This window comes from Eublepharis macularius, chromosome 15 (genome assembly GCF_028583425.1).
Source record: "Eublepharis macularius isolate TG4126 chromosome 15, MPM_Emac_v1.0, whole genome shotgun sequence".
NCBI classification, from domain to species: Eukaryota; Metazoa; Chordata; class Lepidosauria; order Squamata; family Eublepharidae; genus Eublepharis; species Eublepharis macularius.
Genome location: NC_072804.1, coordinates 38,142,596 through 38,170,363, shown reverse-complemented (window position 1 = coordinate 38,170,363; position 27,768 = coordinate 38,142,596). Strand labels below are relative to the sequence as shown.

Sequence of the window (27,768 nt, the reverse complement as noted above, 5' to 3'; positions counted from 1 at the left end):
GCTTTTGTGCTTGTTAGAGGCTGAGTGCTCTTGTATCCCCCCCCAGGAGTACACCCCCCCCCCCGCCCCTGCATTTGCTCAGCTATTCTTTCTTGGTTTCTTTTCCTTTGGCTCAACCTGTGACTACCCTCTCAAGTGTAGTGTTAACATATGCTGTTTGTTAAAAACACGACACCCCACATAGATAAGGAAGGGAAAGTAGTAGGGGTGCCAGCAGGCCTGGAGAAAAATGTCTTGTGCCTTGAACAGAGGCATAATGAGAAATGGGCAGCGGAAGCTTTTCATGGCTTGGTAGTAAATAACATCACCTGGTAAATAACAGCTGTTATTAAAGGGATCAGATTTTTTTTTCTTCACGCGGTTGGCAATCTTAGAGAGGAGGGCTCTTGGTGTTGGGAACCCATGTTTTGCAGTCCGACTTCTGCATATGCATTTCCTCTCTCCCTATGTAATATGGAGACGTTTTGTACCAGCTAAGCTGCTCCCTGCATGGTCCACCTATACAGGAGACACAGGAAAAGTATAATGGTGCAAAAGTCCCATTGACTTTGAGCCCCCAAATGCTGGTTGACTTCCACCAGACACTAATGCAAGTATGTGGAGTCCAGCCGTCCTTGTGTATGAACAAATACCAGGCACAGTACTGCACTCCAACCAGTGGTACTACTGGTAAGGGTCTCCTAACCACTTTCTCCTTGCAGGATCAGACCAAGGGCTGCATAGTCCTAATGTATGCTCTAAAGGCAGCAACCTCACTAGACAGGGCTCGGCCTTGTCAATGCCCAATTAGAAGACCTTCTGGGAGCCCCCAAATAAGGCCACCCTGATTTCTATGATGGGTTATAAATATAATAAATAAATAAAATAGTTACTGAAGTCTGAAACCCTGGAATAGGTGACTTTGGCCTTTCCCTTGGCTTTTTCCAGGCTGCCCTTCAACAGGTACAGAGACAACCACATGCCTCACTCTAAGTGCAATGCAGACCAGAAGCAAAGCCTCACCAGTGAGACCACCAGTGGCTGCTTCCCTAGAGGGCTGTCACCCTGTTGTCCTTACAGGGCTTCTAAACCTGCATGGTGGGCGGCAATGGAACAGGTGCAGTTGTACCCGGAATGGAGGTGCCACGATGGAAGAGTGCTGCACCAGTTGTGACTGTCATACAGTTGGAATGTGGACAGTTCCACAATGTGGCTGGGACTCTCTCATTCACAAGTGTGAGGAAAAGGTGAAATTGTTTCAGCTGTGTCTCTGTTGTCAATAACACACACACACCTTTTTGCTCATCCCAACAGTCAGCAAGATAGAGCACACATGCTGAGGAGGGAGGGTAGGAGAAACTAGAGTCTTCCATCAGATTTCTAACTTCTCCTGGGCCTTGCCAGTGAAACATCAGCAAGCCCCCTATAGTCTTTCCTTAGTTGCCTGGTTGTGCATTGTGTGAATAGCTGGTTTGTTCTCGGGAGGGCAACATGATGGACCTTTTGCCATGCACTGAATGATGTATAGTGTGCATTGGTAATAAGCTGCAACACTGTGAGGTGGTTGACAGTGGAGTTGTCGTGGAATATGTGGGTTTCCAAACTCCAGGTGCAGCCTGGAGATTTCCTGGAATTTCAACTGATCTCCAGTCCAGACTACATAAATAAGTTCCCTGGGGGAAATGGGCACTTTAGACAGTGTACTGTATGATATTATACCGTGCTGAGTTCCCTCCCCTCTCCAAATCTTGCCCTCCCAAGGATCCACCCCCAAATTTCCAGGAATGTCCAAACCTACAGTAGGCAATTCTATTGCTGTGCAAATGGTTGTCAGTGTTTCTACATTAGCTTTTTTCGTTCAGGTATTTTGCTCTCTGCTTTGCGGTTGGGAGTGTAAAAGAAAGGACACACCACCGCACGATGTCTGCCTGTGGCTTAGCAGCACCATGGCACTGTGCTGCCGATCTGGAAAATCATACTATCTGTTCCTGCCCCCTGCTGGCAAAGTCATGAATGTCTACAAAGCTGCATGCAAGTTCTGGAAACCAAAATGAAAAGGCAAGCACATTTGAATGATATGCAAGCAATTCTTGTGTTCAGCCCAAGGACCAGGTCCATCCATCCAGGATACATTTTTAACCCTTCTTTCATGCTCCAATGCAGGAAAACTGCTACCTGGTTAAATCTTTGTCACCTGTCATTCACATCCTTGTTAATACAAAACAAACATATTCAGGGCTTTTTTTCTTGGAAAAGAGGTGGTGGAACTCCCCTCTATCTGGAGATCAGGGGACGGGGCCACCAGCCATGTGTCCATTTTCAAGAAGATCTGGAACTCCATTCCACCGTGTTCCAGCTGAAAAAAAGCCCTGAACATGTTTAATTAAAACAGAAAAGATACAATGCTGAGATGTTTCCTACATTTCCAACATTAACTCCAAACCCAAAGGCTAGTGTAGCAGTTAGGATCTTACTTTCAATTCCTATGGGGATGCTACTGCGCCAACCAATGTCCTTCATGCATCACCTGGAAGAGTGAAAATTATACTCCTGCAAAGGCTGAACAATCAGGTGGGCAGAAACTCCTACTGACTTTCCTCAGCAATGTTTGGGGGGCGGGTCTGTACCCTTCCTCAGTGAGTAATTTTTGAAGACATGCCAGAGGAGAATGTCTGCAGTAGAGTAGATACTGTAGTTATATCAGCCAGTAATAGATACTCAACTTTATAATAACAAAGATCCCAGTAAAAAGATACTTTGAATAACTGCCTCAGATAAACAGCTTCTAGCCTTCTTATATGGCAGAACTGGAGCTGTCCGTGCAGGATACATAGATAAGTTTTAGGAATTAATTGAAAAGGTCTGTTTGCAAACTAGCAGCCATGCATCCCCAAGCATCCAGTCAGAGGAACTAAAGATGTACAAGCATCTTTTACTACACAATCAGTGCCTTCTTCAGAGTTTATAATCTCACAACCTGATTTGTCTGTGTAGAGCTGAGGAACAAAGGAAAACAGATACTCCTAAAGATATCTCCTGTTGACACCTTGGTCTTCAGTCTGTTTTCCCACTTCACACATGTACTGAGCAATTATCTTTGTAAGATTTGCTGCCATAAGGACAAGCTCAGGTTTATGTCTCAGACAGGTTCCACATTTGTTCTGCCATAATCTGTGGTGTCGACATTGATGTGAGCTGTACTATTACTATGAAAATTGTGGGATTGAATACAAAAATAGTTGACCATCTATGACTCAGATCTATGTTTTGATGCCAGTATGATGTAATGGTTAGACTGACAGTAGGATCTGGGACAGCCAGGTTCAAATCCCCCCTCTGTCATAGAAATTTGCTGGGTGACCTTGGGCCAGTCACACTGTCTCAGCCTAACCTACCTCAGAGAGCTGTTGTGAGGATAAAATGGAGAATAGGGGAACAACGTATGACACTTTGAGTTCCCATTGGGGAGAAAGGCAAGGTATAATTGAAATTGTTGTTGTTAATAACAACAACAATAATAAAGATTTTAAGTTCAGCATCTCTGCGAGAAACCTACGATGGTTATTCCAGTAGTAATAGGAACAATTCTTAAAGGACTAACTAAACATCTAGGTGATATCAGCATAGACAGGATAACAACTGGCCACCTGCAAACAGCAGCACTACTTGGAACATGCCACTTACTAAAGGCAAATATTTTTGCAACCCCTGCTGAAAGCTGTTTTCAGAGAAGACAGAGTATCATGGAAGGCCGTAAATTGTTTCACTTTGCCTAGAGAACTTAGATAAGACCACATTCTTTAGGCTACTGTCTCATGAGAAGGGGGAAATAGATACAAGAAAAGCATATTCGTTCCCTGTATCTATGAGCAGAACCACAAGTGACAAAAGGCACAGGTTGGACACTTGTCAGCTTCCCTCAAGTTTTGGTGGGAAATGTAGGCATCCTAGTCTTGCAGCTTGGCTCTCTGACTGCTGTCCAATGGACTTTTCAACTGTCAGTTGTCCAACATTCCGCCAAGCTGCCTACATTTCCCATCAAAACTTGAGGGAAGCTGACAAGTGTCCAACCTGTGCCTTTTGTGGCTTGTGGTTCTGCTCTGAAACTCTGGATTCTAAAGTTTGGAAGTCAGCAAAAAGTGAGAAATTCCAAGTCAGCAAAAGGTAGTGACCAAATAAGGGGAATTACAAAGTTACATTGATAGATGCACTATCGCAACACTAGCTAAGAGAACTGAGCAGTGGGCAATTAAAATAACTATAGAGATCAGATGTATGTAAAGGACCAATTGCAAATTGTTCAGCAGGCAGTTCCCTGTGTACTAGGAAAATGTCTTCAAAACTGCTTGTAAGCTTTATGTTCTCTGGTACGCTTTAGCTCTTCTTTTGAAGAATGTACCCAATATTGCAATATTAATAAAAATACTTGAAGCACGCCCTTGTCTGTCTCCGCCTCAGCTCTGAAGAATCTGGGTAAGGAAAGGCCGCTTAATTTGTGTAACAAATTAACTCTGCATTCCTAAACAGAGTTACTCTTGTCTACGACTATTGGAATCAAAGGCCTTAGACTGGTGTAACTCTGTATAGGACTGCACTGTACGCGCGGTAAATATCAGGTCGTTTTAAAACTGTGTTTGGTGTAGTGCGGCACTGCTCAGGCCTCTGGGCCAAATGAGCGGTATTGTCAAAGTAAATTATACTGGGATTTAGCTACTGGAGGGGAGGGAGAAGGAGGGTATTTTTGCTTCACGGTGGGAAAGGACGAGGCTCGCCCAGTCTGAAGGACACCGAAGGCGGCGGGCTGAGGGGGCCCGTTGCCGCCCCCATCTCAGCCTCTGGGGCTCCTCCGGCCGGGAGGTGCCGCTGTAGCCGGCGGCCGCTTCCCTCTGCTGGCCGGGCGCCCGTCCCGCCTCCATCTCGGCGGCCTGGGCCCAGGAGGCCTCGCGGGGGCTGCGGCGGCGCCCTCAGCGGCCCTCTCGGCCCGGCCTATAAAGGGGCTTCCGCGGGCAGCGCCGCCTCCTCTCTGCTCGCGGCCTCGGAGGAGGAAAGGAAGGAAAGAAGCATTAAAAAATCTTTTAAAAAAACCCTTAAAAAGAGCAAAAAAGGAAAAACCAAAGGAAAAAATCCCGCTTGCTGACCCAGGAGGAGGGTGACGGACAGCGGAGCGCGTGAGGAAGGAAGGCAGGGAGGGAAGGAAGGAAGGAAAGAGGAGAGCGGCGGACTGAGGCGCCTTCGCCCCCTTCGCCTCGCTCACGCCCGGCCTCGCTTCTCGCCCCGCAACTGAAGCTCGCCGTTGGTGTCTTCCCCCACCTAAAAACAGCGCCTTATTAACGCCCCCCCCCCCCAATTCTCGGTCGTTAACTGCCCTTTCGGTCCCTGACGCCCCTTGTGTGTGGCTCGGATCGACTCCCGCCCCCAGTTCATTTTTGCAGCTTCTCTGTACTCCCTGCCTTGCTTTTTATCCCTCCTGTCCCCCAAATCTGGTTTTTCTGCAGTCTGCCCCTTCAGAATATCTCGGACTCCCCCGTCTCTTCAGTCCAGCTCCTCTCTCTCTATTGAAAGCCTTTTTGGGCTCCCACTTTTTGGGTGGGGGGGGGGAGATTTTCCACCACCCTCTTTGGGCTCCCTTTCTCAGCCCTTTTACCTCGCGAATTCACTGTCCCTTTTTTTTATTTTAAGATTTTAACTCGCTGGACAACTGAAAGGAAACTTTATTGTACGCGTAGATGAGCCGGGATCTATTTTGTGTACGTTGAATAAATAAAAATTATGAGAGGGGGGGAAACCCATCAATAGGTGTTTAAGATAATATAGTTTTTGTTTTCTCAGAGTTATTTTTTTAATCAGAGAGACAACATTAGGACTGAAACAGTTAATAATTACTTGAAGTAGTTTCTCCCAGTTGGATATTTTGCAAGGAGAGAGTGGAAGAAATTTATTTTTAAAGGTGTAATTGGAAATTATTTAAGTGAATGTTTAACTTTTTAGAAAAGTTCATGCCTCTTCCTTTTTTATCGGGTATGAAGGAATTTTTTTCTGCACAGATACTCTACCCAGTGATGTCTCCATCCCTCTTAAAAACTACATTTTGAAATTTGCACTTTTTGTGTTAGCTGCTTTTTCTTCTCCAGTGCAAAGGGCTGTCTTCAGTAGCCCTTACAATCTGTTCTTCTGGCCCTAACTAGTGCTGGTTTTAAATTCTAGTGGGTGTGTTTCAAAGGTCTTGTTTTAAAATAACTTAAACACCCAATAGTAGCACCTGGGTGTTTGTGTGGAGAGTGGAAGATGAACACAGCTGCTAGTAGTTACCCAATGGCATCATTATATGTGGGTGACCTGCACCCTGACGTCACAGAGGCCATGCTCTACGAGAAGTTCAGCCCTGCTGGCCCTGTGCTTTCCATCCGTGTCTGCAGAGATATGATCACCCGTCGCTCCCTGGGATATGCTTATGTCAACTTCCAGCAGCCAGCAGATGGTGAGTATGGGTGCAGGAGCAGGGCCTGCCCGAGATATGTTCCGTTTCATGCCAGAAGTTGAGCAACCTGTCCCAGCGTACATCCCCCTCTTTTATCAATTGGGTAGGGTTAGACCTGGGGCCATGTGTGTGGTGAAAAGGTTTGCTAGCTGTCACGGTGAGGTTTGTCTTCTTTTTTTAAAAAAAAATTTAATTATTCATTTCAACAATAGCAGTAGTGAGGTTTATCTTCTAATGGTCAAGTGGTGCTGCACATATGTTGTGTACTCTGTGGATGATGCAGGAATATTAGGGTAAATGGGCTGGGAAAAGCAGTTTACTCTGTATAATTGTACCACTCAGCTGGGCCTATGATTTTACCAAGTAGTAAAATTTCACCTTTATTCCATGGTAATTGCAAGTGTTGTTCTCATGTTGACATTTGGAAAGATATTTTCCCTACCAAACTAATTCATGTTTGGGGTCTGACTAGTACATTTGTGTCCCACCCTTCCTCCAAGTAGCTCAGAGTGATGTTCCTGATTCTCTTTTCCCCTCTTATTGGGACAACAACCCTATGATTGGGTGAGGACCGAGAAAGAGAATGACGGTTTCAAGGTCACCTAGCAAGGCCTATGGCAGAGTAAGGATTTAAACCTGGGTGTCCTAGATCCTAATCTTAACTGCTACACCAGTGACCCGGTGGAGATTTCTTAGGCTCAGGATAATTACATATCCAGTGACTAGGGATTTCACCACATGCTTTCTATGTCTGAACTTGGGAAACTCTTTATTGTGCTACATTGACTGAGCACTTTGAGGTGAGAAGCTTTAATCCAATTACAAATTTCTGTGTACTCAAGGTGTGTGCCAGCCACTGTTTGCTTGAATCCTTTATTTAGAAACCATGCACTTACTAAATCCTCATTTTTCTTGCTTAATGTTCATTTGTTGAAGATATCTTCAAAAAACAGTACAAGAAAGATGGGCATTCAAAAAGTTTTGAAAGGATGATCTTATCCTGTGTGCTTTGAAATCTTCAAGGAAGCTAAAGTTCATTTTCCTTGATGTTCTAGTGGTTAATCATGGATAGATTCATATTACTAGTTCATAATGTGCCAATAAATTTAGCATAGTGAACTTTTCTCAGCTGAAGATTGCCGCCTGCATGTAATGGATTATGAGGAATGCTTCAGGTGAGACCATGTGGTAATGGGCAGTATAAATATCCTCTCTTCAATTTCCTGTGGAGGATGCCCAAGCGCATACCTGGTTTTGATCCTAAAACTAAAAATGATAATAGAAATACATTTCTCGTAGTGGAGGAAAGATCTTCCAGAGAAGCCATGTTTACTTAATAAAGGTGTTGGATTCTGCATCATATGCAGTTGGACCAAGCCTTTAAGGCCCTGAGCATCAGCATGTTGTCAGTCTGTTCTGGAGAAAAGAAGTCAGATCATGTAGGTATTCTGAAGCCGCTAGAACATTGAATCATAGAATCATAGAGTTGGAAGGGGCCATACAGACCATCTAGTCCAACCCCCTGCCCAGTGCAGGATCAGCCTAAAGCATCTCTGACAAGTATTCATCCAGCCTTTTCTTGAAAACTGCCAGTGAGGGGGAGCTCACCACCTCCCTAGGCAGCTGATTCCACTTTTGAACTACTCTGACCATGAAAAAGTTTTTCCTAATATCCATCCGGTACCTTTGTGTATGTAATTTAAGCCCATTGCTTCGGGTCCTACCCTCTGCTGCCAACTGGAACAGCTCCTTGCCCTCCTCCAAATGACAGCCTTTCAGATATTTAAAGAGAGCAATCATGTCCCCCCTCAACCTCCTCTTCTCCAAACTAAACATTCCCAAGGCCCTCAGCCTTACCTCATAGGGCTCAGTCTCCAGACCCCTGATCATTCTCGTTGCTCTCCTCTGCACCCTCTCGATTTTGGCCACATCCTTTTTGAAGTGAGGCCTCCAGAACTGCACACAATACTCCAGGTGTGGTCTGACCAAGGCAGTATAGAGAGGGGCTATGACCTCCTGCGATTTTGACGCTATGGCCCCTTTGATACAACCCAAGATTGAATTAGCCTTTTTTGCCACCGCATCACACTGACTGCTCATATTTAGTTTACAGTCCACTCTTGGACTGTCACTCCAAGCCAAAATGGTGACATTAAAACAAATACCCGAAAGAAGTCTATATGTTTTTGGATAGCTTGATAGCTATTGAGTTTATGCAGGGTCTTATTTCTATTAACACTGTGCTTTGGAAGCATTTGGTGCACCTTCACAATTCTGTGCGATGTGCATGAAACACACACACATACCCCTCAGTGCTGATGGTAGCACTTGTCTGCGTCACATTTAGCTTAACGAGTAGGGGAAATGCTCACCATGATGAGTGAGGTCATAGAAGGTTAATGGTAGAGTAGCTGTACTCTGTTTGGAAGTTGTAACACATAACCAGGATAATTCAAGTCCATCAGTACCTTAAAGACCAGCAAGATTTCCAGGATATAAGCTTTCAGTAGTCAAGGTCCCTTCGTCCAGTGCCTGGATGTTGACCTTTAAGGTGCTACTAGACTCTCGTCTTGCTCTTCTAATGCAGTCCAACACAGCAATTCACCTAAAACTGTATAACTAGGATTTATTTTATTTATTTATATTTCAGTTTATATACCGCCCATCCTCAGGGGCTCTGGGCGGTGAACAAGTTAAAATCAATAAAAACAAGAAAACAACAATACTAAAATCAACATACAAAACAATAATGAAATAAATTAACCAAGTGCAATGGTGGGGAGAACCCCCACCCCAAAGGTGGGAGGCTGACATAGCACCGCCTCCTTCAACCACCGAACGCCTGGCGGAACAGCTGTCTTACAGGCCCGGCGGAACGATAATATGTCTCGCTGGGCCTCCATTGACAGAGCATTCCACCAGGCTGAGGACAGGACTGAAAAGGCCCTGGCCCTGGTTGAAGCGAGGCGGGATTCCTTAGGGCTGGGGACCACCAGTAAACATTTATCCGATGATCGAAGCGGTCTCCGGGGAACATACAGGGAGAGACGGTCCCAAAGATATGCCGGTCCCAACCCGCTCAGGGCTTTAAAGGTAAGAACCAGTACCTTGAACCTGATTTGGAATTCAACCGGAAGCCAGTGCAGCTGGCGCAGGACAGGTGTGATATGTGACTGGTAGGATATACCAGTCAGGACCCACGCCGCCGCATTCTGGACCAGTTGTAGTTTCCGGATCAGGCCCAGGGGTAGCCCAGCGTAGAGTGAGTTACAGTAACCTAGCCTGGAGGTGACCGTTGCATGGGTCACTGTAGCCAGGTCCTGGGGCGTCAGGTAGGGGGCAAGTTGTCTGATCTGATGAAGATGGAAAAATGCAGACTTGGCAACTGCCGTGACATGGGCCTCCATCGATAGGGAGGCATCCAGGAGCACGCCCAGACTCTTCACCACTGGCAAAGTTGCCAGTGGTGTCCCATCCAGGGCAGGGAGCTGGATCCCAACATCTGGCAGTCCCCGTCCCAGCTGCAGGACCTCCGTCTTCACCGGGTTCAGTTTCAGCTTGCTCTGTTTCAACCATGACTTTGTGACCAGCTATGCAGTCTGCACAAACCTCTGGTCTTTCACCAGGCCCTGCCCATCACATGGACGACTAGAGATCAGGACAATGTTGCACTGGTCTCCCCAAAATTGGAGTTGTCTGGCCGTGCTGTTCCTTGCATGCAGAACGTGGCACAATCTTGTAGAGTAAACAGAGAGCTTGTTAATAACTGCTTAGAAATGCAGCCTATCTACTACCATAACTATTGAAATGTGCATGTTCTTAAAGCAATTTTGGAGCAGCTTTTAATCGTACTGGAAGCCATAGTCTTAGAGGAGAATTCTGCATGGCAGGGTCCAGCACATTTCACTGTGTGGTGAAGCATGCTGTAGAAACCTCCAACTCTTCCTTTTTGCTTGCCTGCTGCGTTTCATAGTGCTTGCTTCTTTTCAGCAGGATCTCTGTTCAGTTGCAAATGGCGTATTTTGGGAGTTGCTGTCGTTGCCAGCATGTGTCTCTCTGGAGCCCCTCTTCCTGCTATAAATAAACACTGCCAAATTTGACTAGCTGGGCTGAGGATCCACTTGTAATGGAACTCCTTTGGTTAACACAAGACAACTGATCCTTCTTAAATCATGGCACCTCTTTCCTTGTAGTGGGGATAGTATGAAGGTACAGGTACTTGGGAAAGGAGTATGAACCTTTGAACATTTCCAGCCATGGCTCACCCTTGCGTGGCCAGCCAGACCTTCCGCCTCCACATGTAAAAGTAAACGGAACCTTCAGAGATCTGAGAAGCTGATGAAGTCGTGCGCTGACTACAGGCTTGCTAGCTACTTGGGTGACAATCCTTTTTTCTTTTCTTTTTTTGTTCCATGCTGTTACGGAATGTGGTTTGCATCTTAGGAATAACTCTTGGATCCTGCTCTGCTCCTGCATTTTCAGGTGTCTGCCCTGGCCTGGAGCGATTCTTCCAGCTTTGGCTGGTTCATCAGTCCAGTTACTCATGCCATATTAATTCTAGATTATTATTTGTTCTGGAAGGGGCTGTCCTTGAATATGATTTGGAATTTTCTGCTGGTAAAATTGTTGCATCCAACTTCTGCCTAGTGCTGGTGAGATCATATTACACTAACTAAAGCAACCTCACTGTTGTTTCCAGGCCAGATTCAGGGGGCTGATCTTAGCATAGGCATGTTTCTGTCCTTTGTTTCTCACAGTGTTAGCTCCCGCTTGAACCTCCTCATTCACTTCAGAGGTTGGAAAGACCCATCTCCCAAGATCAAGGTTGGCCTTCAGGCATAGCAGAGCATTTACTGTAGCTGTCTTTCCCCATGAAATCTGTTGTGTTCCTTTACTACATGCATTCTGGAAGGGAGTGAATACCATCCCACTTATTTCTCATTTTAAATTTAAGACTTCATTGTCTCCTGTCCTTTTATCTCTGCTGCTTTTATCTAATATTATATAGGTAATACTGGTTTTATTGATATTTAAGTGTTTTGTTGCTATATTATCATTTTACCTTTGTTGTGCCCTGTTTTAGAATTGTCCAAAGTGGCTCAGAACTCTGTTAAATGAAGAAGAAAGCTTTATTTTGTAGGGTTATATATGTTGCTTTGGGAATGATTGTTGAACAATGCATTGTGAGTAAGAGGAATGGTTGGGGAGGGACTGTGGCTTAATGGTACAGCATCTGCTTGGCATGCAGAAGGTCCCAGGTTCAATGCCCAGAGTCCCCAATTAAAAAGGATCTGATAGTATCTTACTACATAAAAGCCTAAGCGTGTTTGAGACGACTCATCGCTTATCCCAGGGCACAGGCATGGTAGCACGCCCCTAGCGGGGATAAGCAGAGAGTCACCCCCCCCCCCCATACTGTGGCAGCCCAATCTGGCCCTAAAAGGGCTGGAATGGCTGCTGCCGGGTGCAGGAACACGCCGGGCACCTGCCTCCCCCCCTGCACTCCCAGCTGGCTGCCCAAACAGATGCAGGAGCTCGCCAGGCACTTGCCTCCTACCCCCCACCCCTGCTCCCAGCCTCCTGGGCTGGCAGACCTGGCCTCCATTCCCTCAGAGACCAGGTCTACCTTCCCCTGCCTTGGCTGGGCTGGTAGACCTGGCCTCTGGACCCATGGAGGCCAGGTCTGCCAGAGCTGGGGCTCTGTTGCTAGTGTGATATAAAGGACCTCCACCCAGAGATCCTGGAGAGCCATTTCCAGTCTGAGTAGTAAAAATACTGAGCTTGATGGACCAACAGTCTGATTCTGTATAAGGCAACTTCAGGTCTCCATGTGTATGTTTTGTGCATAGGAAAGCACATAGAATTGTGGGGGAAATGGTCTTGGTGAATTGCAGTTGAATATCAACAGGTAATTTGAGGAATAGCCAGAATGATACTTTATATTTACTGCTTCCTGAATGCACCTGAGGATTTGGGTTTTGGAATATTCTATACTAGGAAAGAGACGCATTCAACTTGGCTAGAATGAGCAGGTCCAGTTTCGATGATAAGGTTTTGGTTGAGAAGCCTTATGGAAACAGTCCTTGAATACCCATCTGCCTCACCCCTTAGGCACCTGCTTTCTTGTCACCTCCCCTGCTACTTACTGCTACCTAGACTGTCCTCACTCACTTACTGCTATCTCAGCTGTTTGCCTTGGCTGTTTTTAGTAGGGAGAAACATACAGGAAAACCCTGTGCAGTTCTTTCTAGTTAGGAACAATTCTAAGAACTAGTGTCGCCCAGTGGTTAGCATGCTGGACTAGGATCTGGGAGACTCAGGTTTGAATCCCCACTCTGCCATGAAAGCCCACAGGCATGTTGGATCAGTCACTCTCTCAAGCTAACCTACCTCACAGGGTGGTTGTGACAATAAAATGGAGGTGGGGAGAATGCTGTTATAATTCTCTTAGGATCCCCATTGGGGAAAAAAGCCAGACATGAATATCTAAATACAAATACATTCTGACTGAACAGTGCATGGGATCTCATGCTAATTTCAGGCTCCCCCTCCCCAGTTAAAAATCAGCTTCTCTTCTTTCAACTCACTGAGAATGCAGTTTGGCCTGAAACTCTGCCCAAGCCTCTGAATTTTATGAACAGAATCCTGATGCGAGTGTGTCACAGTGCTTTTAATAAGCTACTCAGTGCAAAAATAGAACCCTGAAGGAGGATTAGTGAGAGTTGCAGAAGCTTTAGAATGTGACAGATAAGATTTCCTGGGTAGTGGAAGCAGGACTTCTGTGGTCTTCACTGGAGTAGGGCGATGAACATTGCCTCATTGCACAAAGGTGATGAGGCTGGAGCATGTGGGGAAAAACCAAATGTGTTGCTGTGAGTTTTGTAATGCTGTTTAGTAACAGTCTAGTGTTTTTTTAATCATCCATAGGAATGCAGATGTTCTGTGTTCCTTGCTGGGATCTACACCCTTTTCCTTTTGTCATATTTATTTTGGTGAAATACTCAAACATGTGTACATCCCGTCACATACGTTCTCCTATCTCCAGCTTCACTACTTTTTAATCCTGTGGTTTTTTAATTGTAAGCTGCCTCAAAAAATATTTTAAATAATCAAGATTTGCTGAAATACCTCCTAGATGCTTGATGTGAGCAAAGCAAAACATGCCGTGAAGGCAGCCATTATTCAGGGCCCCTCCAATCATGCAGAGGGAATCGCTTCCCTTTTTCATCAAGGTAAAGCCTTACTTTTCCTTATTGCCTTTAACCCTGCAGCTGAGCGAGCTCTGGACACCATGAACTTTGATGTGATCAAAGGGAAGCCCATCCGCATCATGTGGTCTCAGCGGGACCCGTCCCTGAGGAAATCCGGGGTAGGGAATGTCTTCATTAAGAACCTGGACAAATCCATAGACAACAAGGCGCTCTATGACACGTTCTCAGCTTTTGGGAATATCCTTTCCTGCAAGGTTAGACTTGGCATCTTCCCTGAATTTTCAAGAAGGCCAGTTTTGATGTGTCTTCTTATAACATCTCAAGGGGGCTGATGGGGTCTTAACTTGGACGCATGTGATGTGGAGAAAGAGTGATGGTGTTAGAGACGCTGCGTATGCAAACCTAGGAAAAAGAAATCAATCACTCTACAGGTTTGGAGACAAAAGAGCAAGGTTAACTGTGTTCATGCCCGTGTTTTGGTCTCCCTTCCTTGGCCCCATAAGCAGTGGAATTGTTCTTCTGAAAACTTTCTCTGAGCTTTTATCTAGACTCTTACGTAATCGCTAGATGCAACTGTGGAGTTTCTGTACTTGAGACGAGAGGCTAATTGGTGGCCAGGGCTGCTTCTGGGCAGGGAAACGTAGAAATTCATGCTCTTAAAGATTGAACTGCAATTAGTGTGTTTTCAGTCATATCGCAGGTGTAGGAGAGTGCTTCGTTCTTGTGTTCACTTTCTCTCTAACATTCATGTTAGACTTTTGGCATTGCTGAGGCTTAGGTGAAGCGAGATGACAGAGTCGGTCATCTCTGCCCCATTTTTTTTGCAGGTGGTGTGCGATGAGAACGGCTCGAAGGGGTACGCGTTTGTGCACTTTGAGACGCAGGATGCTGCGGACCGGGCCATTGAGAAGATGAACGGCATGCTGCTGAACGACCGCAAAGTGTGAGTGTCTCGGCCAGAAGCAGCCGCAGCCACCGCATGAGCCGTGATGCGTCTCAGTATTAACACACAAGGCTGCTGGTTATCCTGGCCCAAGCCTTGGCCTGCTGCCTCTCTACTCCAGGGCTGGTGAGTTTCCCTGCCCGAGCCACAGCCTAGACCCCCTGGTGCCAGGGGGCCTGTCTTCACTTACCACCTGCTGGGCTTGGTTCAGTGTCTTGTGCTTACCTTGTTCAGCAGTGTCGGGTGGGTGTTCTTAGCTTGCTGCCTCTTCGGTTTGAGAATGGGGGACATCTCCTCTGTCTCTTACCCTCTTATGTCTGCCCTTCTCACATCCTCTTTCTTCTTGTTCCCTTCTCCTGAAACCATGCTCTGCCTTTCCACTGTTGCAGGTGAGAGGTTTATTTCATCGTAATTGGTCTTTTCCTCTTTCAGATTTGTTGGCAGATTCAAATCCCGAAAAGAGCGTGAGGCAGAATTGGGAGCCAAAGCCAAGGAGTTCACCAATGTTTACATTAAAAATTTTGGGGACGATATGGACGACGAGAGGCTTAAGGAGCTCTTTGGCAAATACGGTAAATATCCCCACGGTGGGTTGTCAGTGTTCTGTGGCTGGTATCTTGGCTGCTATTAAGGGCAAGGAAATTTTGTAAGAATTTACCCTTCAGGCTACTTATCTGAGGAGTAAATCTCAGCTAAGGAGTTTGATCAAAGGAAAGATGGAAAAATATCCTAAAGCAGGACAAGATGAGACAGATTATCTGAAGAGAAATTAACTGTTGGGTGTCGAAATAGCTCATGTTCAGTTTTACATGGGGAGGGGCAGTCCTTATAGCACTGCTTTCCATTTTGAAGGGTTCTCCTTGATGTTTGCTGTATGCCGTTTTTGCTAATTCGGTTCTTCTGGCAACAGGCAAGACCCTCAGCGTGAAAGTCATGACAGATCCTACTGGGAAGTCCAAAGGCTTTGGCTTTGTGAGCTTTGAAAAGCATGAAGAAGCCAACAAGGTATTAACTGGTCCTCTTTCAGAGCAGGCCCTCAGAATCTAATGTCGCATGTCATTTTAAACTATTACCTGCTTCTGAGTTGAAAAACAGGACTTAAGTTTATGCATAGTTACCCAGAAATCGTTCTGATATTTGCCAACAGGTGAAGGACTTGCTCCACTGCCCTCCATCCAAAAACTGAGAATGGGGTAGTTGCAGTCTTTAAAAGAAACCTGTTCATAGTTAAGATTCAGCAGTTATCCAGTGGTGGTGATTACCTCATGATTGGATCCCTAGATAAATGAAGCATTTCTGTATGTTTGCAGGGAGCATTTGTGGCCATTCACAGGTCTGTTTCTTTTCCCCCTAAATTAGAATAAAGAATGTAAGATCAAAGACTAGAGTTTAGAAAAAAGAAAAAGAAATATAACCATCACCCTGAAAATTAAGACTAGATTTCCAAAACTGAATGAAGGGTTCCCAAATAGCAAACATCAGTTTAGGCTGTTTTCTGTCTTTAAGACTAATACATGCTGTTAATTGAATTGCACAGTGTGCCAAACTTTTTAAATCCATTCCTTGATTTAAAAAAAAAATGGTTGGCCTTTCAGTCGACCTCTGCTCCCCTCCCTTCTTACCTAGATGGGAGGACTTACTGGGGCCAGGCTTAGCAGCAACCACCAAGCAACTTGCTGCCATGCAATTTGCACAACTCACCTAGGTGTGGATGACTTGATGCCACACAATTTACCTGGGCCTAATGACAGCCTCCACACAACTTGCACAGCATGGCCAGGTTTGGCAGCAGCCACCCAACAAACTACCCAAGTGACCTTCTACTGCATGTCATTTGCAACTTGGCCAGCCATTTCCCAGGGAGGTGCTGCTAGGGGGAAGGAAATAGGGAAGACAAAGCTACTGTGGTGTGGTAGTTGGAGAGTCAGACTAGGATCTGAGGGGTCCAGGGTCAGATCCCCACTCAGCCCTGGAAACTTTTGGATGACCTTGAGTCAGTCACTCTCCATCTAATCCACCTCATAGGGCTGTTGTGAGGATAAAATGGAGGAGAGGAGAATGATGTAAACAACTTTGAAATCCCTGTTGGAGAGAAAGATGGAGTATAATTGAAGTAAATAGTAAGGCTGAAGACTAGGGGGAACCAGATAAAAGAGAGGTTGATTGGTGAGTGCGAAGGAGAGCAGGGGAAAGAAGAAGATATGGAGGCTGCCAGGAGGAGAGGGATAAGAAATAATGTAGGAAATGGGATACAGGGGCAAACTGACATGACTCCTGCAGTCCTTACAGGTTCTCCACTTGTATCTATTTCTGTAGAGAGCTTTTAGCTTCTTTTGCTGGCCATGTGTTCCAGACCCCTTGGAGTGCCTGTCTTATTTATACTGATTTATTGATTAAAAGATTTCTAGGCTGTTTTTCCTAGAACTTTGACAATTAAAACCTCAGTCAGAGATTCGTGTCCAAAATCTAAACTAAATACCCAGATCAGAAAGAAAGACTCTTAGATTTGTTTGGCATAAAATTTTAAGTTTTTAGTTAGGTCAAGACAATATCCTCTTTTCCCAGACATTTGGTTACAGAGATTGTATGTGGGGTTCTCCCCCCTCCCTAACACACACACCTGTTTATGCAGCCTTCTGTAATTATACCATCTCCTCTTGATTTCTGCTATTCTTTCTTGAATTTTGCTTGCTCTTGCTTTTAGAATATTTACAGCTTCTATTTTTTTCAAATATGTACTACTTTCCTTTATATTAGATGCTGTTTTATTGATTATATTGTATAAAGATTTTTTCTGTTTTTAGAAGTAGTATTTTCCTTTTTTGTGTGTAGTGTGGTGTGTGTGTGTGTGTGTGTTTCTAATATTAACAGTCTTGAGAGCTGAATGGCTGATGAGTGCAGGATATTAAATACATACAACAAATGAGAAGCAAGCCAGGAGCCCCTGATTTTAGCCAGGGTGATTGATTCCTTTAAATCCACTTTAACCCCAAATCATATCTTGGAACATGTTGCTCAGGCCTGATTTAAGCATGATGCCTAAAGCACTTGCCCGTAGGACTCTGCACTCGCCCAGCATCTCCTTTCAGTTGGGCTGCTACCTGTACCTATGCAAATCAAGCTGCTGTGCTGCACAGCTGTTTTGCACAAGCAGAGCAAACCAGTTTAAAGGAGATGCCATGCAGATGAGTGCTTTCCCCTTGCAGCATCACATTTAAATCAGGCCTCAACGTACAAAGGCTGCTACTTGGGGATAATAGTTTCTATAATCTGAACTCCTGGTAATCTGCTCCTTTGAACTTTCTTCTAGGCAGTGGAAGAAATGAATGGAAAAGATATCAACGGGAAAATGGTGTTTGTGGGCCGTGCACAAAAAAAAGTAGAACGCCAGGCAGAACTGAAACGCAAATTTGAGCAACTGAAGCAGGAAAGAATCAGTCGTTACCAGGTAAAAAAAAAAAAATCCCTTATACATGTGATGATTCCTTTACACATTTTAGGAACATTACTGTCACTGCTGGATTTGCTTTAACCATTTGTATGCTGCTGGACTCTAATTTTCATATATACCTTACTGTGTAAATTTAAGTTGGTTAGTTTTGTCGGTCTGTTGTAGAAGAGCAAGATTTGGATCTGGTAGCACCTTAAAGACCAGCTAGATTTCCGGAATATGAGCTCGTGAGAGTCTGACTGGAGCTCTGACTTGCAGAAGCTCATACCCAAGAAATCTAGTTGGTCTTTAAGGTGATACTGGATCCAAATCTTGTTCTTTTACTGTGTTAAAGCTCTGGTATCATCTGTGTCAAAATGGAATTTTGCTGCCGCAAGACGCCAGTCCATTTCAGATTTGACTCTAATATTTTTCTGTAAACTGAGGGTAGGAGCAGTAGATGAGTTGGAGAAGAGGGTGAACTGGGAATTGCATCTAAATCTTTCCCGTACCTTGCTACGCAGTGCAGGCTCGGGGACATGTGATGCTAAAGCAGTACAGAGCAAATCCAGGCAGGTTTATCTTCTCTTGCAGAAAGACTTGTCTCTACACCTCTGAAACATTTTTAGCGCTTTTTTGCTGCCAGAAGTTGATAGGACATCGGCTATTATGTATTAACAAATCAAAAAGACATGAGCTAATTTGGTTTTGCTTGTAGATAATGGATATTAACAAGGGCTCCTGCATTGCTTTAATCTTGGGTGCTAATGCATTATCTGGGTTTTCTCCTGCAGGGAGTTAATTTATATATTAAGAACCTTGATGATACAATTGATGATGAGAAACTGAGGAAGGAGTTCTCGCCTTTCGGTTCCATCACAAGTGCCAAGGTACACCAATTTGGTCATTGAAGGTTTTCAATCCATCGGTAATATATATTAGATGACAAACTTTTAAAATCATAACACATTGGCATTATACTTCTCATAGATTAGCTGTGATAACAAAAAATATTCCCCATATTGTTGGAGATAATGTGAGGAAATTGCCACGTACGCACACTGTTGGTGGAATTGCAGTAAGATAGCTATTTATTGGAAAGAAATTTTAAATCACATACACCAAATAACTTGATACACAATTCCTTTTCAACCACAAATAATATTTTTGGAACGATGGCAAGACGTAAACGTCCCTAATATAAGGAAAGATCTTATTTCAAGTCTTTTAAGTGCAGCTAAGACTGCAGTTTTGGCAAGCTGGAATGCAAAGAAAACGCTGACAATAGAACATTGGTTTACTAAAAATTCATTTAATCATTGAAAATTTCATTTAATCATTGAAAAAATTACAGATGACTTCAATATTTCAATGATAAAATTTCATTTAATCATTGAAAATTTCATTTAATCATTGAAAAAATTACAGATGACTTCAGTATTTAATTGACAACAGTAAAACCACACATTTTTATGAAAAGTGGAAGCCTTTTATTGAATTTGTCACAGAAAAGGATATACAACCATCTAACAAATAATATATGATAATATGGGATACATAAGAACCAGTGATTATTGAATTAAAGTCAGATCTCAGAATGGATAATAGTAAGTTAAAAATAGAATTGTTAAGGATTATTTGACAGTATGTATAGATATAACTTAAGTTTTAAATGTAATATAGTTTAAAAATGGTAACTTTTGTTCAAATTCAATAAAATTTTAATTTAGAAAACAAGTGCCAATGTTAAGGGCTAATGAAATTAACTAGGCAAAAAGAAGAGTTGCCTCTCTGGAAGTGCTTAACCTAAGAACTCCTGAGAAACTGCACTCGAATTACTACTGACCTCGTTATATTTACCAGAAAGTTAGTTTCTTGAACTTGATAGAAGTAGATTCCCTGCTAGGGATCAGGTCACAAAACCCATTGTGTTTGTTTATGAAGGTTGAAACTGGTTAAGGGAAAGGGAAAGACCATACTGGTTTTTTCTTCTTGCATGACCTCTGATGTGCTTGTGGGGCTGTTTTGAGAAGGCTGCACCTGAATCTTTCCCTTGCCTGGCAGAACAAGTGCGGGCATGGGGACACATGGTGCTAAAGCAAAGCAGAGGATATCCAGATGAGTCCCCTTCCTTTCTTTTTGAGGGCTTGTCTCTACACCTTGGCAACATTTGGCTTCGACAGGGCATTTTCCTGTGCTCTCTGCTCAGCACTTCTTTGTGGAGCTGTGCTGATGGAAAAAGCAGGAGGGGTAGTGTGTCCCTGCCCCATTGCAGCCTCTCAGCCTATGTGAGTTATGCGTGGTCAAGTCGCTTACCACCTATGACTTCCAAAACATCCTGTCATTAATAGGCTTGCTGAGGTCTTGCAAACTGAAGGACGTGGCTTCCTTTGTGGAGTCAATGCATCACGTTTTGGATCTTCCACTTTTCCTACTGCCTTCAACTTTTCTACACGTCGTCTTTTTCAGAGAGTCTTATCTTCTCATGATGTGACTAAAGTACAATAGCCTTGGTTTAGTCATTATAGCTTCTAGGGAGAATTCAAGCTTGATTTGACCTCAGGCCCACCTGTTTGCCTTTTTGGCCAAGTCCATAGTATCTGTAAAACTCTCCTCCAAGACATTTCAAATGAATCAATTTTCTTCCTGCCAGCTTTCTTTATTGGCCCCCGTAATGGAGACTGAGCACAGTTTTTACTAAATTGGTCTACGAAAATTCTGTGGTGGAGTGAGGCTTCTGTGGGATTCCTACCTTGTGCTGCTTCTCTTAGTTTAGGTAAGGAATGCTTGAAAGCTGCCATGTGCTCTTCTAAAGAGCTACCTTTCCCTAGGTGATGCTGGAAGATGGCCGAAGCAAAGGGTTTGGCTTCGTCTGCTTTTCCTCTCCAGAGGAAGCTACCAAAGCTGTAACAGAAATGAATGGGCGCATTGTGGGCTCCAAGCCATTGTATGTTGCCTTGGCGCAGAGGAAAGAAGAGCGGAAGGCCCACCTCACCAACCAGTATATGCAGCGCATTGCTGGTATGAGAGCTCTGCCTGCCAATGCTATCATCAATCAGTTCCAGCCAGCTGCAGGTGGCTATTTCATGCCTGCAGTACCTCAGGTATGTCCTGAAAAATTGCCTGTGGCTCTGAAATGAGTGAATGGGGTGGGGGGCCTGCATTCAGAATGCTGGCTTAGCATTGAGATTAATATTGTGAAATAACTGAACTGGCAGATAGCCAGCTTTCTTGAAGATGTCAGAGCTTTGCAGGCTGGGCACAAGGAAATATAATGCTGTAGGGTTCTGTTTTAGTATGATTGATCTGGGCATGACACCTTCTCTTTTCAGGCTCAGAGCAGACCCACTTATTATGCACCTAATCAGATGACTCAGATGAGACCGAACCCGCGCTGGCAGCAAGGCGGGAGACCTCAGGGTGAGCCAGGAGAAGCTGATTTGGCTTTAAAGCAGCAGTCTTTTGACTTTTCCCCAAAGGCAATGAACCAGATACTAGGCAGGCAGCCTCTAACTGACGATTTGGTGTGTCCCATTTTTCAAGTCTATGTGGATGTTATAGGGGCATGAGCTATAATATGGCCTGATCTCCTGGAGCTCAAAACTGTATTTATTTAGGGTGCATTTTCAGGTGAAAAGCTGTCCATCAGTGCTTGCTGAAGGGGGAGGCTCTTGACCCTACTGTTGAGCATATTGCAGCTGTTCAACACCATGTTGTTTATTGATCTCTGACCTTTTTGCCTAAGCTTTTTATCTCTCTAATCACCTGACTTGCCCCATCCTGTCTGGGGAAAGTCTACTTGCTTTATTTTGCTTCTTGTTTAAAATTCATTGGTTGGCTCAACTATGTTTTTTTCCCCATGAGCTTGAAAATAACTCAGGCCTAGTAACCAGTTTTTTTGAGGGGGGTGGGGAGTGTACATGTCTGATTGAAATTTAATCTACAGTGTGGTTTGGACTTGATGACCCTGGGTCCAGAATCTCTAAGCTATTTACCTGTTTCCACTTAATTGCATACACAGAATGGGTATCCAGTAGCCACCACCAGCTGCAAATACATGGTGGCAGGTCACATAGTAGCCTGGATGTAACTTTTGTAGGACTGTTCTTACTCTTATTCTCTGCTCTTCACAAGGCTTCCAAGGAATGCCCAATGCCATGCGCCAGTCTGGACCACGTCCAACGTTACGCCATCTGGCTCCAGCTAATAATGCCCAGGCCTCACGCGGCCTGTCTGCTGCCTCCCAAAGGGTTGGTAAGTTGCTAGACTCAGGAGAATTTTCCTCATTACTTTAATGGATGCAGATATTAGATATTCATAGGAAAGATCCTCCTTTTTTCCCTCCTGTCTTTCTGGTGACAGGAAATGGTTACAGTAGGTGGGGATTATTTTAACAGTTTTCTGCTGGCAGACATTACACTTCTAATGCAGCCATAAGAAGGGAAGGGGAACAGTTCTGGAATTGCATTCTTGCTGAGCAAGATACTATATTTTGAGCTGTTGGTATTTACTAGCTAAACAGGTATAAGGTAACTTGCTCAGAATTCATTTCATACTTGGGCAAGTTTGCTGATTTTTTTACATTTGCTCCATTTTGTTCTGTATGCTCTGTTACATATATTCTATGCTTGCTTGTTCTACCACAGGTGTTACCAACACAGCTCCAAACTTAGCACCTCGAGCCCCAGTAGTTGCCCAGGCTCCCAGAGCGGTTCCTCCGTACAAATATGCCTCAAGTGTTCGCAGCCCACACTCAACGGTACAACCTTTGCAGGTAGAGTTGGGTTTGACTTCAGTCATTGGAAGAATCCTGTGATAAGCCTCAGAAATTTCATGACCAGATCTTTCCATCTTGGACTTAAATTGGACTGTTTCTCTCTAATTCAGTTCAGATCTGGTTTTACTGCATTCTTTGGGAGGGAATGTTAATAGGAATGCAGCACTGTCTAATCCCAACTGATACTGTGGTCAACGGAGCAGTCCCTTGTGTTAAATTTCTTTTAATGCACCATATTACAAATAACGCAGGTTACCCAAACCAGTGAATTCTCCTTTGTTCTCCAATAGGCCTCACAGCCTGCTGTTCACGTGCAGGGGCAGGAGCCCTTGACTGCTTCCATGCTGGCTGCTGCCCCTCCCCAGGAGCAAAAACAGATGCTAGGTAAGGACCTCCTTTCAAATTCTAAGAGGCTCCATAGGCACCTGGTGTAGGCAGATTTTGCTAGCATTTGCCCCTTAGGGTGCAAGTAACACAGTTAGCAGGACAGCTCAGAATCCTGATGCTCTAATTTGCTCTAATTTGAAATGGCCCTGAATCTTGAAGTTCATAGAGCAGTGTGGTGTTCATCTCCTTATCTGGAGAACTTTTTTTCCTGAAAAGCTTGTTTCGTGGAATCTAACAGAATGATTTTCAATTGTGTGCATTGCTTTACTGCTACGATTGTTCAGCAAAGGCTTGTGTTGAATAAGAATTATAGAAATGCAAGATAGCAAATGCTTTGCTATGAACTAGGGGGAGAGGATAGTGAAGAACATTTTTTCCCTGCTGTTGGCCTGGCTGTGAGGGAGCCTCTGACTAGTCTGAATTTTGCTTCCCCAGGAGAACGTTTGTTCCCCCTGATCCAAGCTATGCACCTCAGCCTTGCAGGAAAGATCACAGGAATGCTGCTGGAGATTGACAACTCAGAGCTGCTGCACATGTTGGAGTCACCGGAATCCCTCCGTTCAAAGGTAATGGAGCACGGCACTGCTTGCACCCACTGCTGTCCATACAGGATGTCTCTCTCGGGTGGCTGGGTTAGCTCAAGGGGGGAGGCTTTCTTCCCGTCTTAGATGATTTCTTCCCATCTCAGGTGGAGGAGGCTGTGGCAGTGTTGCAGGCTCACCAAGCCAAGAAAGAAGCTGCCCAGAAAGTGGGCATAGTTGCTGCTACCTCTTAAACCAGAAAGACTGGTGAGTGTTCTACCCGGGCTGGCTCCCTTGGCTGTCATTGTGATTTGACATGGTCAGGCAATCTGGGGTCCTCCCAGTTACAGCTGTCTCCCTCCCTTTTACACAGCATTCAATTCAGTTCTTTATTTACGGTCATTTGATCAATCATATCCTTATACACAGAAAAGGAGTTGCATACTTGTTGGATTTCACTTCTGTTACATAGGAATAACTTGCCTTCCCTACAAGAATCCAAATGGAGATCATGCCAGGTTGTATATTCGTCCATCACCGTATGAAAATAAAGAGCAAGTCATGTCAGACTAACCTTAATCTCTTTTTTTGAGCAAGTTACTACCTTGCTGGATCAGGGAAATGCTGTAGACTTAGCTTATCTTGATTTCAGTAAGGCTTTTGATAAGGTTCCACATAATGCTCTTGTTGGCAAGTTGGTAAAATGTGGTTTGGATGCTATTGCTGTTAGGCGAATCTGTAACTATTATTTATTTATTTATTTATTCATTTAATTCGATTGGTATTCCGCCCTCCTCGTACCAGCAGGCTCAGGGCGGATTCCAATTAATACAATAATATAAAATACAATATCTTTAAAACCAATAAAACATCTTAAATATTTAAAAAAGAACACACACAACAAGCAATACAGCAGCAGGTTTTGAAAAACATAAGGCAGCAGATTTCACCAGCAACCACCACCCAGCCACCCCCAGAAATGTATGGCAAAGGCTAGGTGGTAGATACCCTTTGTAGGGGCACAGCTTTCTCTAGGTGGCCGGCAGGGAGGCCCAGGCTGTCAACCATATGCCTGGCGGAATAGCTCTGTCTTACAGGCCTAGTGGAAGGATAGCAAATCTGGCTGGGCCCTGATCTCTTTAGATAGAGCATTCCACCAGGTTGGAGCCAGGACCGAGAAGGCCTGGCTAGTTGACTCATTGCACCCAAAGAGTGCTTGCTGATGAGTTCCTCATCCTCTTTGAGAAGAGTGACGAGTGCCTCAGGGATTAGTCCCAGGACACGTTTTGTTCAACGTTTTTATAAATGATTTGGATGAAGGAATAGAGAGAATGCTTATTAAATTTGCAGATGGTACTAAATTGGGATGGGTTGCAAATACGATTGAGTACAGAGTCAGGTTCCAGAATGATCTTGTCAAGCTGGAAAACTGGGCTAAAACAAAATGAATTTCAACAGAGATAAATGTAAAGTTCTGCATTTAGGTAGGAAAAATCAAATGCATAATTATAGGATGGGATCTAGGGATCTTAGTAGACCATTCACTGAACATGAGTGTGATGTGGTAGCTTAAAAGGCAAATGCAATTTTTGGCTGTATCAACTGTCCAGATCATGTGAAGTGATGTATTGCTTTACTCTGCTCTGGTTAGACCTCAGCTAGAGTATTGTGTTCAGTTTGGGCACCACATTTTAAGAGGGATATAGACAAGCTGGAGTGTGTCCAGAGGAGGGCAACCAAGATGGTGAAGGGTCTGGAGGCCAAGTCCTATGAGGAAAGATCGAAGGAGCTTTGGTATGTTTAGCCTGGAGGAGAGATGACTGAGAGGTGATATGATAACCGTTTTCAAGTACTTGAAGGGCTGTCATATAGAGGATGGTGCAGCGTTGTTTTCTGTTGCCCTAGAAGATCAGACCAGAACCAATAGGTTGAAATGAAATCAAAAGAGTTTTCAGCTAAACATTAGGAAGAACTTCCTGACAGTTAGAGCAGTCCCGCAGCTGAACAACCTTCCTTGGGAGGTGGTGGGCTCTCATTTGAAGGTTTTTAAGCAGAGGCTAGATGGCCATCTGACAGCAATGCTGATTCTGAGAACTTAGGCAGATCACGAGAGGGAGAGTAGGAAGGGTTACATCAATGCTTAGTTCTCGTGGCTCTTTCTTTTACACCCAGGGTAATGTCAATTGCCACTTTGAGGTCAGGAAGCAATTTTCACCAGGCCAGTTTGGCCAGGGATCCTGGAGGTTTTCACCATGTTCTGGGTGTGGAGCAGGGAGTGTGGGGGGAAGATAGTTATGAATTTCCTGCATTGTGCTGTGAGTTGGACTAGATGACGCTGGTGTTCCTTCCAACTCTGTGATTCTATGAAATGCATTTACCTAGCAAGTTAGTCAGTGTTCAAGTAATTACTCAATTGTTTAAAACTTTTCTCTCCAAAAAAGATCACCATTCAGTACCCAGAAGGCATATGGCACTTTAAAGATTAAACACGTTTATTCTGACATAAGCTTTTGTGAGCTATACCTCAATTTTTCGGATGTGTACAATGAGGAAAATCTTTTTATTGAGGTTTTTACAACCAAATCACAGAAGGGGTTGGAGAGACAAAGGAGTTGAAGCTGAGACAGAAATGTGGTAAATTATTCTGGTATGAGTTCCTGTGTAAGGGACTAGAATGGATTTAGTAGATACAGAAGAATGGAGACAGAGGCCAGAAGTTCCAGCCTCTCATGGATATCGAGGATCCCAATGTGGGTACAGTTTTCTCCCCCTCTACACTTCACTTGCTTCATAAACTACTTGATAAGAGAATCCCCACCCACATTGCCTGTGTTCCTCATGCAGGATTATTTTGTGAGAAGAGGGAATAACTAGGAAGCTCTCCTGAAAGTAATCCAGCATCTAAAGCAATTAAAGTATAGTAGTTAGTGTTGCTGTGAGGACCCAGGTTCAAATCCACATCCTGCCATGGGAACTTGCTGGGTGATCTTGGGTCAGATGCTGGTGTGGATTGAACCTGGGAACTTCTCCATGACAAACAGATGGACTACCACTGAGCCACGGCTGCTCCCTTGAGAATCACAGACTTTCAGCCTATCTTACCATACAAGTTTGTTTTGAGGGAAAAGTGAGAAATGGGATGATGCAAGTCTCATTTGGTCCCTGTTGGGGAGAAAAGGAGGGTATAAATGAAGTAAATCATTGTTTCTCTTTACAGGTTGTAAAGAAGCCAAATGGGTCCCTCTCTGGAAGGCATCTGTTGAAGATGTTTGGAAATAACTTTGTCCTGCACTTTTCAACGCCATGCAAAGTATCATTTACAAATGCCCCAGTGTGGAAATGTTTTAATATGCCTTACATGAAAAACAAAATTCCCTTACAGAGTTTGGTTTCCAAGACTTAAATATGCAACTTCCTTTTCATTACCATTGCAAAGATTAGTCTTTTTGTCTTCCATGAGCAGGACACTGAAGTTTTCTGCTTGAATGTTTTCATTTCTGGTTTGGGCTTTAATTTTAAAGAAAATCCCATTTGGAATGCCTGGAAAGTGTTTGTCAATAAAGGAATTTTAAACAAACATCCTGCCTTTGGACATCTCTTTTCCCCTTCCTCCCTCAAGCCTTGAAATTATTGGTGCACTGGTATTAACCATAGTTGTGCGAGAGCCCTGAGCATAAGCTGATAGCAGACTGTGTTCTTTATCAGTTCGTTCATGCTGCCAGGTACAGCCAGCTGTTAAGTTCAGCATTGTACTTTCCAGGCTGAGCTGTATTTGCAGGCCATAATGTTTTGAACAATGCTGTTAAGCTTATTTTGTTAGAACATCTTTATCCTGCCTGTCCTTCTCCCAAGGAGCTCAGCTAATACTCATCTGCAGCTTCAGCATTGCTTGGGTGAAACCCAGATGACTTGCACAGGGCAGTCGTCGTAACCTTAGAATGATCCCTCAGATTTTGATTGAAACATCAGGATCTGGAAACTGCAGCACAAGTTCTGAATACTTGAGAGGCTTTGGGCTTGTGTCCCATCACCACTACACTGC

General features: G+C 44.2%; 1 protein-coding gene and 2 non-coding genes across 4 annotated transcripts; all 3 read left to right on the top strand.

Moving 5' to 3' along the window:
• The first annotated feature begins 4,926 nt into the window (after positions 1–4,926).
• PABPC4 (poly(A) binding protein cytoplasmic 4) lies at positions 4,927–27,305 on the top strand. Of its 2 annotated transcripts, none has more exons than XM_054999183.1 (15): positions 4,927–6,457; positions 13,729–13,826; positions 14,496–14,611; positions 15,044–15,183; positions 15,522–15,616; positions 17,922–18,059; positions 18,836–18,931; positions 20,873–21,145; positions 21,374–21,461; positions 22,176–22,295; positions 22,688–22,815; positions 23,109–23,202; positions 23,641–23,771; positions 23,894–23,993; positions 26,944–27,305. In XM_054999183.1, exons 1-14 carry the CDS (start codon positions 6,265–6,267, stop codon positions 23,978–23,980), a joined length of 1,797 nt encoding a protein of 598 aa, XP_054855158.1. In that variant the 5' UTR covers positions 4,927–6,264; the 3' UTR covers positions 23,981–23,993; positions 26,944–27,305. The 2 variants fall into 2 exon arrangements, with proteins under 2 accessions (XP_054855158.1, XP_054855157.1); XM_054999182.1 differs by having other exon boundaries at positions 4,928–6,457; positions 13,729–13,922.
• On the top strand, positions 18,533–18,666 carry LOC129343763 (small nucleolar RNA SNORA55). The gene has a single exon (XR_008598338.1). It is a non-coding gene; the product is annotated as a small nucleolar RNA SNORA55 (small nucleolar RNA).
• LOC129343764 (small nucleolar RNA SNORA55) lies at positions 20,078–20,213 on the top strand. Its single transcript, XR_008598339.1, has one exon. It is a non-coding gene; the product is annotated as a small nucleolar RNA SNORA55 (small nucleolar RNA).
• Positions 27,306–27,768: the final 463 nt, after the last annotated feature.